This window comes from Zonotrichia albicollis, chromosome 6 (assembly GCF_047830755.1).
Source record: "Zonotrichia albicollis isolate bZonAlb1 chromosome 6, bZonAlb1.hap1, whole genome shotgun sequence".
NCBI classification, from domain to species: Eukaryota; Metazoa; Chordata; class Aves; order Passeriformes; family Passerellidae; genus Zonotrichia; species Zonotrichia albicollis.
Genome location: NC_133824.1, coordinates 606,850 through 621,412, shown reverse-complemented (window position 1 = coordinate 621,412; position 14,563 = coordinate 606,850). Strand labels below are relative to the sequence as shown.

General features: G+C 42.5%; 1 protein-coding gene across 4 annotated transcripts in view; it reads right to left on the bottom strand.

Annotated features, from left to right (window-relative positions):
• The window catches only part of MTHFD1 (methylenetetrahydrofolate dehydrogenase, cyclohydrolase and formyltetrahydrofolate synthetase 1), a 49,710-nt gene that overhangs the window by 21,686 nt on the left and 13,461 nt on the right, over positions 1 to 14,563 (bottom strand). For all 4 annotated transcript variants that reach the window (XM_074542231.1, XM_074542229.1, XM_074542230.1 and 1 more), the window contains exons 8-18: positions 13,913 to 14,024; positions 9,995 to 10,122; positions 9,268 to 9,365; positions 8,552 to 8,725; positions 7,904 to 8,040; positions 7,563 to 7,609; positions 5,182 to 5,289; positions 5,006 to 5,080; positions 3,061 to 3,163; positions 1,832 to 1,908; positions 732 to 872 (exon numbers count right to left, since the gene is read on the bottom strand). In XM_074542231.1, the coding sequence (XP_074398332.1) occupies positions 732 to 872; positions 1,832 to 1,908; positions 3,061 to 3,163; positions 5,006 to 5,080; positions 5,182 to 5,289; positions 7,563 to 7,609; positions 7,904 to 8,040; positions 8,552 to 8,725; positions 9,268 to 9,365; positions 9,995 to 10,122; positions 13,913 to 14,024 (1,200 nt within the window). The remainder of the gene's footprint in view (positions 1 to 731; positions 873 to 1,831; positions 1,909 to 3,060; positions 3,164 to 5,005; positions 5,081 to 5,181; positions 5,290 to 7,562; positions 7,610 to 7,903; positions 8,041 to 8,551; positions 8,726 to 9,267; positions 9,366 to 9,994; positions 10,123 to 13,912; positions 14,025 to 14,563) is intronic.

Here is a 14,563-nt window from a genome sequence, read left to right as displayed (position 1 = left end):
ACAGGTCAGGAAGGAGTGCCAGGGACACAGGGCATTGCTGAAGCACCATTGGGAAAGTGCTGTTTGACACACCCCACAGACCTGCCAGGAACTAACAATTATTGGAGGGAGAGCTGCAAAACAGTGCTGCAGCTGGAAATGGCTGCTTTACACACTGGTAACAGGCATCACCAGCACCATGACATTCAGCATTTCATGAAGGGAAATTAAACACTTGTGTCCCTCATCAAAGGCTGCCTTACAGAGAACACACACTTTTTGCAAATGCTTTGGCTTTTATAGCATTCACAGACTCCCAGAAGATATTTCATTGTCTCTAATTGAATTTGCAAATGCTTTGCTCCTGCTCAATGTTTTCCTCACTCCAGGGAGCCCAAGAAACAGGATGGCCAGCAGGATGCATTTTGAGTCCTGATTCATAAACATGCTTTTTATGTAGAAGCCACCATGTATTTCCCCTGTAACTCCTATGGTGCCAGCTGCAACTTGACACACAGCACATCCCACAGGACCCTTGTCCCTGCCCAGGTCACACACACACCCTCTCTGGATGAGGTGTGAAGGTGCCACACTGAAGGAAAATAACCTTCATTAACTGCAGGGGCCAGGATTTTATCTTTGCTCTTCTATATGTTAATTTATTTAGTTTTTCATACAACTATCTCTCTGCTTTTTAATCCAAGGACTTCCAGAAATAATAGGAGAAAGCATTTAATGGCAATGGCTCTTACAAGGTCATCAGCTGTAACTGGTTGTCCTTTTTTGCTGGAAGCTACCACCATTCTGCCAAATCGCTTTTTCATATCATCCAACCCATCAGCCAGGGCTAGGACTGCCATGATTTCACTGCTCACTGTGATGTCAAACTGAGCCTGCAAGAGATGAATGAAGGACGTGAACTCATTAAGATTCCCTCCCAGCAATTCTTGCCTCTGTTCAATTCTTGAAACAAGGCAAATCATCACCATTGTAATGAAGAAAAGAAAGAAAAAAATACAGACATAGAATATGCAAGAAATCCAAAGCATTGCTCTCAGAACACTTCATTTCATCTGGCCATTTTAAACCGGATTTTTTTTCCTGCAAAATTAAACAAAACCTACTCATTCTATTGCTATTACGTGTCTCTCCTGGCACGAACATTAGTGATTCATGTAAGAACACATAACACTTACAAATTATATTTTTGAAGACTGAGCTCACTAACTCATCTGATCATTGCTAAACAATACAGTAAAAGACAAAAAGCCCACCAGCAGAACAACCAGATTCTATAGGAAATGTAGGGTAAAATTCATCTGACATAATGCAGACACTTCCACCTTAGGGAAGCTAAGGACCCTAAGGACATTTCAAGTGAAAAGAAAGAGGCTTTTCTGAGCACAATTCATTTGAACTATAAATGTGACAGTTACTTAAGGGATGAGGGGAGTCACAGCCCAATTTCCTCTTTTTCTCTATTGATTATACAATAAATCTAGGCAAGCTCAGATTCTGTGTCTAGTTTTGGCTGGATAAACCCCACCCAAAACACCTGCAGTAGTGAAGATGAACCATTGTCATGACCAGCTTTACAAAGGGCACTCCTGGACCACTGTAATGCCACACACATCCCAGTTTGGGAAGCCAATATTGGTGAGACAACAGGGAAGGAGGGAAGAGAAAATTAAGCACTGAACAGTTAAAATTTAACAGTTCAGTTGAGACTTTCTGCTTTCTATTTAACAAGATAATGGTCAAAGAGGAAAATAGCTGGAGCTACAGCTAAACTTCCTTCAGGAACACCTTTTTCAAAGCACTTTTTAAACATGTGAGAAAAGGGAACAATTACCGTCCGTGAGAAGCCTTTCTCTGTTGCAGACTGTCCAATGGTGATTTTCCTAAGGAATCTGTCATTTGTATCCAGTACTGCAAGGAATGCAGAGAGGTAAGATGTCACATTGCCGAGCCACAAATTCACATCTTTGCCCTACAACAAACACCCAGCCATGTCACCAATGAAGAGAAGATGGCACTTTGAGAAATCCTCCTCTCCTAAAGAATGGCAAGTGCTTCTCAACATGATTCTTACACAAAAACTGCAATGAAATTAAGATACCCAGAGATACACCAGAGCCTGCACTGCATTCAGAGGGAGTCTGCATCCCTTTGTGTGCATTAACCACCAGACCAAAGCTTCTCTGAAAAGCAGAACTGATAATGTTATTCCAATTGATTTTTCACCATCATTAACCAATATGAATCCAGGAAACTACTGCAGTCAGAAAGAAATAAAATTAACACTTTATAAGTTAAGTGATAAAATGGTCAGATACTATCATTTAGTGAGAATTGTTTTATATAGCTCCATTAAGTCAAATTACCTTGGAAACACAAACTATGAAACACTGGCTTAAATTTGCTGTTTCCTTCTATATGCTTGAAATTTTCCAAGTGTTTTATGAAGTATTTCCCATGAGGCAGACTACTTTAGTCTCATTACAGGTTATGAAGCAAATTCTGGAGAATACATTTCATACTGTATTTCAAAAGAAAGAAGTAAAAGCAATACACTTGGAGCCTAACTCAGGAAAAAAGTAATCTTTTAAAATTCTTTTGATAGTGAAATATTACATCTGCCAGATCAGAGAATCATTCTACCTTCAATTATCCTTAAAAACTTTTAAAAAAATCTGGTCTTCATTTGCTGTCAGTCCCCAACAGAGCAAGTGGGCAGTTTAATTCCCTGAGTTTAATTCCAGAGCAGAATCCTCTCCTTACTCACAGATTAGAAAGGTAAAAAGGCTGTTGGCTACAGTTGCCAAATGCAACTCTCTCAGTGACTGACAAATCCAGAAACACAAACTGTCATCATTAGCAAACTCAGTGTTTGTGAATTCAGAGCAGATTCAAGCCCCTGTGTTAGATCCTTCAGATATGGGATCCCAGCTGCAGGCAACTATCCCACCAAACCTAGGGAAGGAGGAACCAGTTCTGCCCCCTTTCCCAGGAAACACAGGTTCAACTGCAACTACAAATGTCTCTTTTGACAAGTTTTCTTTTATTTAATGTCTCTAGTACCTCTTTGCCATGTTATGGTGCCTGGGTCAATGTCCAGTCTCACAAATGCATTTACTTCTTCCTTTGTCAAAGCCATAGGATCCGTTTTGTTAATGCCCAGTTTCTACAGGAAGAAAAGACAAATAAGAGGTAGAGTGAAAATATTCACAGAAATGAACCTTTTACTGCAGCACTGAGGCTTTGGCAGCAGCATTTGCACATTCAGAAATAAGGAGGGGCTGCCTTTTTGTGATCCTTTGTTCCAGACCCTACAACAAGATAAGATGATCCATATCAGCTTACAGTGGACAGAGCTTGCTGCTGCCCAGCTTGGAAAGGACAAGGCAGACAATGGAGCTCATTAGGGGAGACCGTCACCAAGCTTTGTGCAAGGCACCTGCAGAAAGAGTAAGAGACAGCTCTGCACTTCCTTCCACGCCCTGTCCTTGTCATTAGCCTCACATGCTCACATCCATTTCTCCTCAGTTTGCCTGGGGTCACTGCACACAGGCACACGGATTTAAAGGCACTGCTTTCAGCATGCTGGTTAAAGCAGCACAAAGGAGGAATTAAACAATTCAGTCACAAGGCTGTCAGCATCCCAGAAAGCTGATCTTGAACACACTGAGAGGATGGGCACTTTGCCAAGTTGCTTAATTGAGAGAAGAATTATCTCAAGAAGCCTGATAGAAGCACAAGCTTAGGCATGAGGGAAACGATACAGTTGATTTATGAACAAGCAAGGTTTTTTAATTAACCAGACAGTTAAGTCATATTTTTCTTCTGAAGAACAGCAGGGAAGAAGAAAGTCTGTTCTTTTCCTCTTCAAGCATATCATTTAGAAAAGGAAATAAACAACAACAATGACAGAGATACCATCTTTCTGGAGTATTAGCCTTCTGTTCACATCTTGACATTTAATAACCAGAAGAGTGGTTAGGGTAGAGTTCCCTCAGCAGCCCATCAAGAACACCAAGCAGAATGACATCATTTCTTGCTCAGCAATGGAAGCAAACCACACATTCTCTAATGGCTTAAGACATTATAACCAATTAATATATCAGAGTTTTACCTTTCCAAGTAGTCTGACTATTGCTCCTGACTTCCAAATGGGCAACTGATCCAGCCTGAACACTGTACAAAACAGGCTTGTACCTTGAACGAGCTCAGCAGGGCTCAGTCTCTCCTCCTAGCTGCAAGGTTCAAGCCCAGTGCAAAACCATTCATCTGCTAATCCTCATTTTTGCAGAAGCCAACGCGAACTTGCACATGCCCTTAAGTTTTGAGGATCAGAGGAGCTGTGGGCTGCTCAGGGACTGCATTTAATGACAGGGCTACTTATCTAACTGGGAATTCTCTGGGGATTTTTTTGGTCTTGGTTTTTTTTTTGTGTGTGTGTTGGTTTTTTGCTTTTTTTTTGTGTGTTTTTTTGTGGGTTTTTTTTTTTGAGGAGAAATTTACCATGTAGGGAACAGGTGTTTTTTCTCATTTTTCTTTGTTTTCTCCATCTGGGTAAGACAAAGAAAATTCTGTATGTTCTTTTTGTGCTGAATTTTATGAATTGCATTTTTTTTGTGTGCTGCATTATCTACACAGCTGTCACATGGGAACCACTAAGCTCTAGCTGTAAATGTGTGTTAGGTACAGAGACTGATTCTGGTCCTTCTTAAACTGCATTAAGGACACTGAAGTGACACCACTAATAAAGGACACTAAGCTCTATTTCTTCCCATTGTGTTAATCATAGATTATCTGACAGAGTTATAGCAATGATTCCTCCCCTTCCTACATCTGTTTTCTGCGCTGTATGAAGGGTTACCACACTTCTGCACACTTTGTGCAAAAAACAAATGCCAGCAGAATGACCTAAAGGACAACACAGGGGTTTCTGTAACACAGCTCTGCCTACCTAAAGGATAAGTAAATGGACCAGAACCAGAAACCAAGGAGAAAGCAGTGAGCTCACCTGCAGCCTTCGGATCTGGATGTCTGAGAACTTCCTGACACCATTGACAGACGGCACCAAACGGTTGTAGAGAGCCTTGCAAAAAGAAACAAGCATTTAATCAGCACTGCTGGCACACCCAGAGCAGCCTGGCCAAAGTGGGCTGGGGTCAGACACGAGGGAAGGAAGGACTGTACCTGGTCAGACTGAGTCAGCTCGTGGAACATGCGCGCGTCAATAGCGGCAGCGACCAGGTTGTTGGCTGCAGTGATGGCATGGATGTCACCAGTGAGGTGAAGGTTAAACTAGAGGACATGGAACATATCAGTTACCTCATCCTGCTGCAATTTTCATTTATTCCAACTCACCGTAGACAGATGGAAAGAGGAGTATTAATAGTAATGTTAAAGTGGGTGAGGGTGGAGGGGGAGAGATTGCTCAGTGCAGTATGTGGAAGAGAGGAAAGAATTTCTTTAAAACATAAAAATGCCTCCCCCACATTCATGTCATTTTACAAACTTCTAAAACAAAGCTCCCAAATAAAAAGTTGTTTGTTTTTTTCTTTTCCCTTCCACTATTAACAGCTTTCACAGGCTCCTTGGCACTTAAAAGACCCCGCTCAGAACACTCTGTGTTCTGCATTGCTCCTTCTTCACCCTCCTACTGACCCTCTCATTTGCACAGCAGGTTTCACACACACATTAGCTGAAGTGGCTGCTGCTCCCACAAGGGAGTCTGAGCTAAACTGGAACTAACAACCTTGTGCAGCACTAGCAGTGGAGCTCTGTGGTTGCACAGAGCTCTGCTTAAGGTAACCACCCAAACAGAGAATCACAGGCAGAGCTTGTAGACCACGTACTACACAGTGACACTGCTAGTAGTTTTCTTAGTTCTATCTCATTAAAACATAGTTTGAGTGGGTTTGCCTACATGAGTTATCTGGCTGCACTGTAGCTGTGAAGCTGGTGAAGGATTTAGATTGGCTATGAGGGAAAATTTCTTCATGGAAAAGGTTGTCAAGCACAGGAACAGGCTGCCCAGGGAAGTGGTGGGGTCACCATCCCTGGAGGTATTTCAGAAATATGCAGTGGCACTTGGGGACACTTAGTGTGGTCCCCAATTCAGTGGTGGGCTTGGCAGCGCTGGAGGAATGGTTGGACTTGCTTAAAGGTCTTTTCCAACCGAAATGATCCAATGATTATGCCAGGTGAGTAAAGGGTATGGTTAAAACAATCCTCTTCATCTCTAGCCAAACAGCAAAGGAAGAAGGTGAAAAGGGGATATTAGAAAAGGTGATATGACAGAATACCTTACAACACCATTTTATTGAAGCCTTGTTACTGTAGTCTCAAAACCCACAAAGCCAAAACAAAATGCAGCTAGTCACACACTGATTATTAATCCTAATCAGTAAATGATAATTGTTTTCTCATTCTGCATGTATCCAACAAAAAGCAATTATTATTACCTTCATTCTGCAGTATGAACTCAAAAGTTTCACTTGCTATTTTTTTTTTCATAGGATCAAAACTGCATGCAGCATTATTTAATAATGTATCAAGGTCATTATTTTAACTAGTGACTCCAGATACTTTAAATTTTACCAGACATGCATTGACTAAAACACCTCCACAAAACTCTGTGTATTTGTATCATGGGGATCATACTTAAAAAAAGCCATTCCAGCCAGTTTGGTTCCTAGAGTGTGGCTGTTTCCCACTGCAGCACACAGTCAAGTATTTTGGCTTGTCTTACTAACACTCCCAAAGAGGAGGAGGTTATTTCTCCTGTCACATTTATTCTTCACACATGGTCTTGGCACGTGACTAAATCAATATTCTGCCTCCTGAACATCTTTATCTTTTATGGACTTGCTGCATCAATTAGAACAAACAGCCCTTTTGATCGTTTTTACTTTCCTTCCTGAAATTGTCCTGTGTCAATCTACAATGCATGAGACAAAGGCAGAATTCTACAGGCAATTACTCTGAGAGCTGAGAGAGGCACGAGAGCACATGCTACACGTGCTTTTTAATTCCCTGCCTCCAAACACAGAATTTTACTTGTTGCCAAGTCACACCAGAAATATGCTCCAGTCTGAGGTCTTGGCATTGCCGATTCCCAAATTCCTTTTTCCCACTTCATGTTAGTAATCTAAAACACAAATACTCCAAAATAGCTCACGGAAAGAGCCGGTGGCCACCACAGCTAACAGAACTATGCAATATTCTTCCAAAATTCATTAAGCCATTATCATCTTCATTTCAGCACTGGGAAAATGAGGCACAGAATGTACTTTGCTCCAGGGTACACAGCAATTCAAGGCAGAGAAGGGGAAGGAAGAGAGGAACTGGGAATTCCTAGCTCTATGAAGTTCCCTGACCAGGAAGGCACACTTCTGAAACAACACAAGGATGGTTGTTTGCCAAAAATCCCAAACTTTGCTGAAATCAAGCACCCAGTTCTATCAAGTGCTACACTAGGTCATAAACTCATACATTTGCTAAGTTATCTGACTGCAGTATCTCTTCAGGGTCTGTGAGCTGTGAGGGCAATGAGGCTTTGTATCAAGAATTACCTCTTCCATTGGGACAACTTGACAATAGCCACCACCTGCAGCTCCACCTGCAGAGAGACAACAGTCAGACCACACCAATCCAGGTGTCTCCAGCCCAGGGCTATTCCATCTGTTTGCTTAATGGCTCCAACAGGGCAGCTACCACTGAGCAGCTGAGTTTAAGTCCCAACAGAGCACCTTGAAGACAAAACTGAAGAACTTACCCAAAGTTCTTTTTTTCTTAAAACAAATGCACTTGTAACTAGAAATAATGTAAAACTACAGTGCAGAGAAGAAGAATAGTATTTTTGAATGCCATCTTTGTCTATTTAGGCCAACTGCAAGCAACAGAACAATCATACCTTTTATGCCAAAAGTTGGCCCCTGAGAAGGCTGCCGAACACAGGCAAAGACATTCTGGTGAAGGTGGGCTCCTAAGGCTTGGACAAGGCCAACAGTGGTGGTGCTCTTCCCCTCTCCCAGGGGAGTGGGAGTTATTCTGCAGCAACAAAGCAAAAAAGACACAATTACACTCTTGTAGTGGGTGAGAATCAAATCCCAGGGATGTAACAGTCATCCAGTGATTGCAGTTAATGAGAATTCAAATTCTGAACTGGCTCACACTTCAGCTAATCTTCATCAATTCAAAACTGGAAAGAGATTGGCAAATTACCACATAACTGCTGACAACTTTGCTCTGAAACAATTTATTAGTTCCTACTGAAAGCAGACTACTAGACCAGGGGAAGTTTGGCTAGGAAGCAGTCTACCCTTCATAACCCTGACCTGCAGACCAAAACAATTCATCTGCTGGAGAGAAATGTTAAGCTACATCCCCCCTGTTTGCCACAAGTGATCCATCTACTTCCCAAGCTACTACATTTTCAGTGATTTACTAAAACCAGAGCACCCCATACAGTCACCCCACCAAAAGACAATTCAGCAACAAGCCATGCTAATAAAATTTCTTTTCATCTTGTAAATGATGTGTCAGTTCAGGAGGCCCCTACCCAGTCACAACGACGTATTTGCCATCGGGCTGGTTCTGCAGGCGTTTCAGCACCGAGAGCTGGACCTTGGCTTTGGTCTGGCCATAGAGCTCCACCTCATCAGGGAAAAGGCCAACTTCTTTTGCAACTTGTTCAATGGGCTTGGGCATGCAGGACTTGGAGATTTCAATATCACTTAAAGAAAAAGAGCAAGATGAGTTTATTAGACAAAGACTTCCACAAATTCCCAGCTTCTGTGTGGAATAAACTACAAACACTCTATATTTTAGAAGTCAATCTTTAAACCCCCACTGGTTAAATAAATCAATCCCACAAATATCAGGTACACTACAACTACACATTCTCAGAGCTGCCTTTCTAAAAATAAACAAAGGCCAAAACAAACAACAACCCCTCTCCTCAACCTCTCCATTTCCCCAAATGCCTTTTGTAGGCAATGTGTTATGATCCCATATGGTATTTTGCATATTTTCAGCTGCTCCTTGGGGATTTGAGCAACTCCTATTTGAAGATACTACTGTTTTGGCATGCCAGACTGAAAATTTTCCAAAATACAAGGTTTTCACTATTTCCTGAATCAGCAACCATCTAGCTGGCCTAAAGTCTGTGAAAGTCCAAGAATACTTCAAGACATTTCAAGAGATATCACAGCACCACTGCAGTTTAGCTCTGCTTCCTCAGGAAGACCTTAGAGTGCCTTAATTTGACAGCATTACCTTGGAACAGGCATCTTTAGGGTAAGCTGGTTGTATTGGATGGTCCATTTTCCAGGCTGGAACTTCTCCAGAAAACGCTGTGCACTCTCCACAGTGCTCTAAAATGAGCAAGTGAATGCATTAAAGCAACCATCATTGCCTGAAGTGCACTGGTTAACAAAGAGACCAGAAAGGTTTGCCCTTCCTATCTGTCTCTGTTTGGGATTAAACAAAAGTGCTTTTATTAAAGCATTTGCTAATAATCCAAAATGAGATTCTGCTTTCTGTTTTCTTAAAAAAAAAGATCCCACCATATCTACCTCTTACTGATCTTCCAGTGTGCTGGGTTTTTTGGGGTGTTCTGTGCCAGCAGAGTTTCTTCAGCAAAGCATGGAAACAGAGGGAGCTGGTTTATACTGTTACTCTCCTTTTTACCCAATCACCCTAAGGATGGTTTCAGAATTACAGCCAGAGTAAGACAGTCCCATTTCTCATGGTTTTGAGTGACCACACTCAAAAACCCCTAAAAAACCTCCCAAAACTGACCAACCAGAAACCTCTGTTCTAACATTTCCTTGAAGTCCATCTTCCTCAGTTAACTGAATACAAATTGTCTGGACTAGAAGCTGGAAATCCTAACTAGGTTTTTCAAGAGCAAGAAGGGAGCACAGCAGCTTTGGCAGTGTGCTGATGGTCAGCAGCAACACCCCCCAACAAACAGAGGAGATGAGCACAGTCTGCTCAGTACCTGCATTAGCATGGCCACAGTCATGGGCCCAACACCACCAGGAACTGGGGTGATGAAGGAAGCTTTTTCCTTTGCTGAATTGTATGCCACATCTCCCACAACTCTCTTTCCACTGGCCTTTGTGCTGTCTGGGGATTTAAGCAGAAAAGTAAGTTACACATCACATTTCAGCACAGCAACAGAGGAGACAGCACTGACTGAAGCTGAAGTCTTTAATTCTGCTGGAGCAAACAAAATAGAAGCTGAGTACCCAGGAAGCTGCAAAGAAAGATAAAACAGCTAAGACAACATCACAAGATGAAGCTGTTATCATCATACTTCACTTGCAGAGCGTCAACAGCTCATGCAAGACATCCTCCCATTAGGCACCATTTATCCTCAGCCAGACAGATCTCCCTTTCCTGGAGGATTCAAGTTGTGTCTCAGTGGCTCATTGCCCACAGGGCAGTTTCAATGAGATACAAACCAACGGTCATGAAGAAGTGAGAGATGAAACATGGCTGACTTGCTCCAAACCCCCAGGTTTACATTTGCTCTGTTCCATTTTGGAGGGCATCTGGGCCTTACTACTGAATAAAATCACCTGGTTTTACAGAAACTGAAGGCAGAAAGTGCTGAGCTTTTCAGTTATCACTGCTAGTTTAATGATGGCCCAGTAAATACTGCAGTTCACAGAGACCAGTCTTGTCAAAACAAACTTCACAGGTGCCTTAAGAAAGCCTCAGCAGGATTATCTTTCTCTCAGGCAATGTATTTTGCTATATCCTGCCACACTCTATGACCTGACAGTTCAGAAGCAGACACAGTTCTTTTTTCCCAGTGGTGACCTTTAACTCACCCAATAAAGAGAGGAAGAGACAAAATGAATTAATAAACTAGTGCAGTCACCTAAGGAAGTCACTGATTACAGCACATAAAACCAGAAAATTTAAGTTGCTCCTGGAATGGCAGATTCTCACTTCAGATAAAGGACTCTAGGGAGCTTCTAACCAGTGTGAAAATCTGAAAATAGATTCTAATGCTGTTGTATTGAAATGTTATATAGCATACAATAAGTGTGTATTTGAACAGAACACAATCACTAACTTTCATATACATCTGGTGAGGGGGAGGAGTGGAGCAGAAACCAAACTCCTCAACAGCAGATTATGTTAAAACCAAAGAGAGAACAAAAGCCAACGTTATTTTTTAGCAGCATTGTTACTGACAATTAGCAGCTTGGATGCTTTGCTGTGTGTTTTAAGCAACACTGCTTCTCCCTAAAGCTCAAAGCCTGAACATCATCACAGCTGGTAACCAGTGTTTCTGCAGCCTGCTGTCAGTTTGCTGCCTGAACTGCAGACCAGCCTGGCCTTCCCCCCTAGAGACCAATTTAATTAAGGCTGCAAACAGTAAATAATGTAATTTTATTTTCTTCCAAGGATGCCAAGCAGGCTCATCAGCCATCCTGGCCAGGAAAGCTCTCAGCCCAAAAACAAGGAAAACAAGCTGGCACTCCAAATTGCCTCATCTGTTCCACAGACACAGAGATGAGCACAGGCCAAACTAACCCCCAGTCCCTGCTTCTGCATCTGCACCTCACACAGGCACTGCTGAGCACAGCCTAGGAGCTATAGGAGCTATTCAATTACCTGCAAAATATTCTTTTGAGAGAAAGCTCACACACAGTACTTGCCATCTCTCCCATAATTTCACCTTTTCAATATTCATCATCCCACTCTTAAAAAATACAAACTAGTTACAGGAGTATCAGTGACACTATAATCATGTTGCAAAAAAGCTGCTCTCTTATTCCACTCTCATGGCTTCTTGTTAGCCAGGGCTGCAAAATCCCACAGCAGGCAACTGTGAGCAGAGCTGCTTCCTCCATCAGGACTCAGAGAGGGACATTCCAGGGCTTGCCATCTCTGGGAATATCCTCTACCTGCACTGCTTTCCCTTTCTGCAGCTAAACAATTTCTACAGGCCTGGAATAAGGCACCTAGATATTTGCTGGACCAGCCCTCCAACTGCAGCAGTGAGGAGAGACCAATACAACCCAGTTTGGAAAGTAAGAGGCACTTGCTTGCTCTAGTAGAGGTATCAGGAGACTGCTTGTTGCTCTCTGCCTAGCTGAAGGAAATTCTGTTAACTGCAGTACACCAAGCCAGATGTGTCTCTTCCAGCCTCCAAACCAGCACCCTTGGAGCATTCAGGCCATCCAAAAGCACAACAGCTGCACTTGTATGGTGCTACATGGCTGTAACTTGTCCCAGCTCCAGCCTGGCAGGACAGCATAAGGAAATGTCCTGGTATATCAAATCAGTTTGGGATCTGCATGGATGGGTACCCTGACTAGCAAACCAAAGGCATATGCAGAGATTGCCAAGCCCTCCAGCTGCACCTGGGAGGCACCCAGCTGGGTGCACTTACACCTGTGGTAAGATCCATGTGCTGCCACCCCATCACAGCCAGCAGCAAAACTCTATCTGCACAGTGACTTAGCTGGAGAAGGCAGCAAGCTGGCTGCTGCTCTGTCGCACTGCAATTCCCACAATTCTGGTACTCATTTCCCAAAAGATTCAGCTGAAAACCTTTTCTCAACATAACAGAGGGGAAAAAAGTCAGGAAAACTCAGCAGCTTCAGAAAACCACAGGAAAAAAAAAAAACAAAAAAAAAAAAAACAAACCAGAGCCTATAATACCCATCATTTAAAAATGTGACAGTTTCCATGATACTCTATCAAGTCTCAATTATCAAATCTCAATGCCATTAAGTGTACTCCACGTGACACTGACTGGGCTGGGTGCACAAGAAGCTCAGATGTCAGAGCAGGCTGATTGTAAAGGAACAGGGGTGTGTCCTCAGAGATGCAGTTCAAATAAAGCCTGAGAAAAGGTCAAACCATCATTTATCAGAAACACAATGGGGGTTTTATTTGCAACATGGCAGCTGGGGAGACTCCAGCCCATTCTGCTTCATGCACATCAGCAGTGACCTTGTGGGTTTTGGCAAATGGCCTAAGTTTGGGTTGTTTGGAACAAAACCATCGAGCAACAAACAGAACGGCAGATGACTTTTTAGTTTTAATTAGATAGAGGACTAATGTTTTTAAAAGCAGCCTAATGTCAACGTTGAGTAACAAGACCACTGAACAGAAATTTCTTTACATTCTGTTAAATAATGGCAACAAAATGACTGATTAATTATGAAAACTACCTTTTAAAAGCCTTGTGGGTGTAGCACAGTAAGAGTGACTAATTTTCCATATCATTCAATATCTGTAATTTGGATTTAAAATGAGATGAAAACAGAAATTGCCAGACTGTCTGTAGCATCTTTATGAGGAAGGTGCAGCTAAGTGAAACCCTACCCTAAAATCCATTATGTTAAAGCACTTTATTCTGTGCCTGAGCCATTGTCACCAATACTCTTGCACAATCTGCTTTGTTTCAAGACAACAACCATTCAAGCCTAAGAAGTTAATGCTGTGATTCAACAAATCCACAGCTCCTTTAAGAGACTGCTTGTCATTTCTGTACTTCAAAGGGAACTGCTTCAACAGATCCAAGCATGAAGTAATGACAGCAAGGCCCTGAGCTCCAGAGTGACAACAGTGACAAGACTTCACCATGTAGCTGGAGCAAATTAAATGGATATTTTGTTGCAATATTTCGTAGGCCTCCTCTTTCCTCTATTAATCATCAGCCTCGTTGAAGGCTGAATCAAAACTGCCTCTGATCTGCTTTAGAGTGCCTCAGACCAGTGTTTTCTTTACTTTGGCATTGCCAGAGGTTGTCATCACTGCTTAGGAGAGACTTACAGGAGAAAGAAGTCCATGTGGACCACAGACACCAAGGAAACAGAATTCACGAGCTTAGCAACTGCATTTGTACACAAACAAACACATCCCCACGTGTTACACACTGCCCACGCACCTGGCACATGGTTAATTCCACAGTCTATCACGATGGCACCAGGCTTGATCCATTCACCTTTTACCATTTCAGCTCTTCCAGCTGCAACCACCAGGATGTCAGCTTTGCCAACCTACAAAAGAAATTTAACAACAACAAACAACTGTGTATCACACTGGCAGGGGAAAAATGCAGAGCTGCTTCTGCAGCAAGTTAAATCAGCTTGAGCTGCAGTGAAACTGTGCTCACCCATTGCCATTGGAGGCATGGAAGGGCACTCTCAGCATTTAAAGGTAGCTGCCAGTTCCTTGGCAAGGACAGATTCCTGCAGCTAGAAATAATGGCCTATTTTCACACTCCAACCCTGAACTATTGCTAGTCAACACTTCACAACCTCCTCTGAACTCCTCCATGATTCCCAAGTGGATCACACAGGCTACATTTAGATAAAATTAAAGCCTTCTGAATATTCTTCTCTTCCTTCAAATATCCCTGCACATTCAGTGCTAGAAATATACCCAGCACTCATCAGACAGCAAGAACTCATCTTGCTCAGCCAAGAACAACCCCTGCACAGAACTAAGCAGCACTTCACTGGTGACAGCACTGTCTTGTGCTTTTCATGTCCAGGACTGCATAACACACAACTCTGACTGCATTTCAGCACTAATA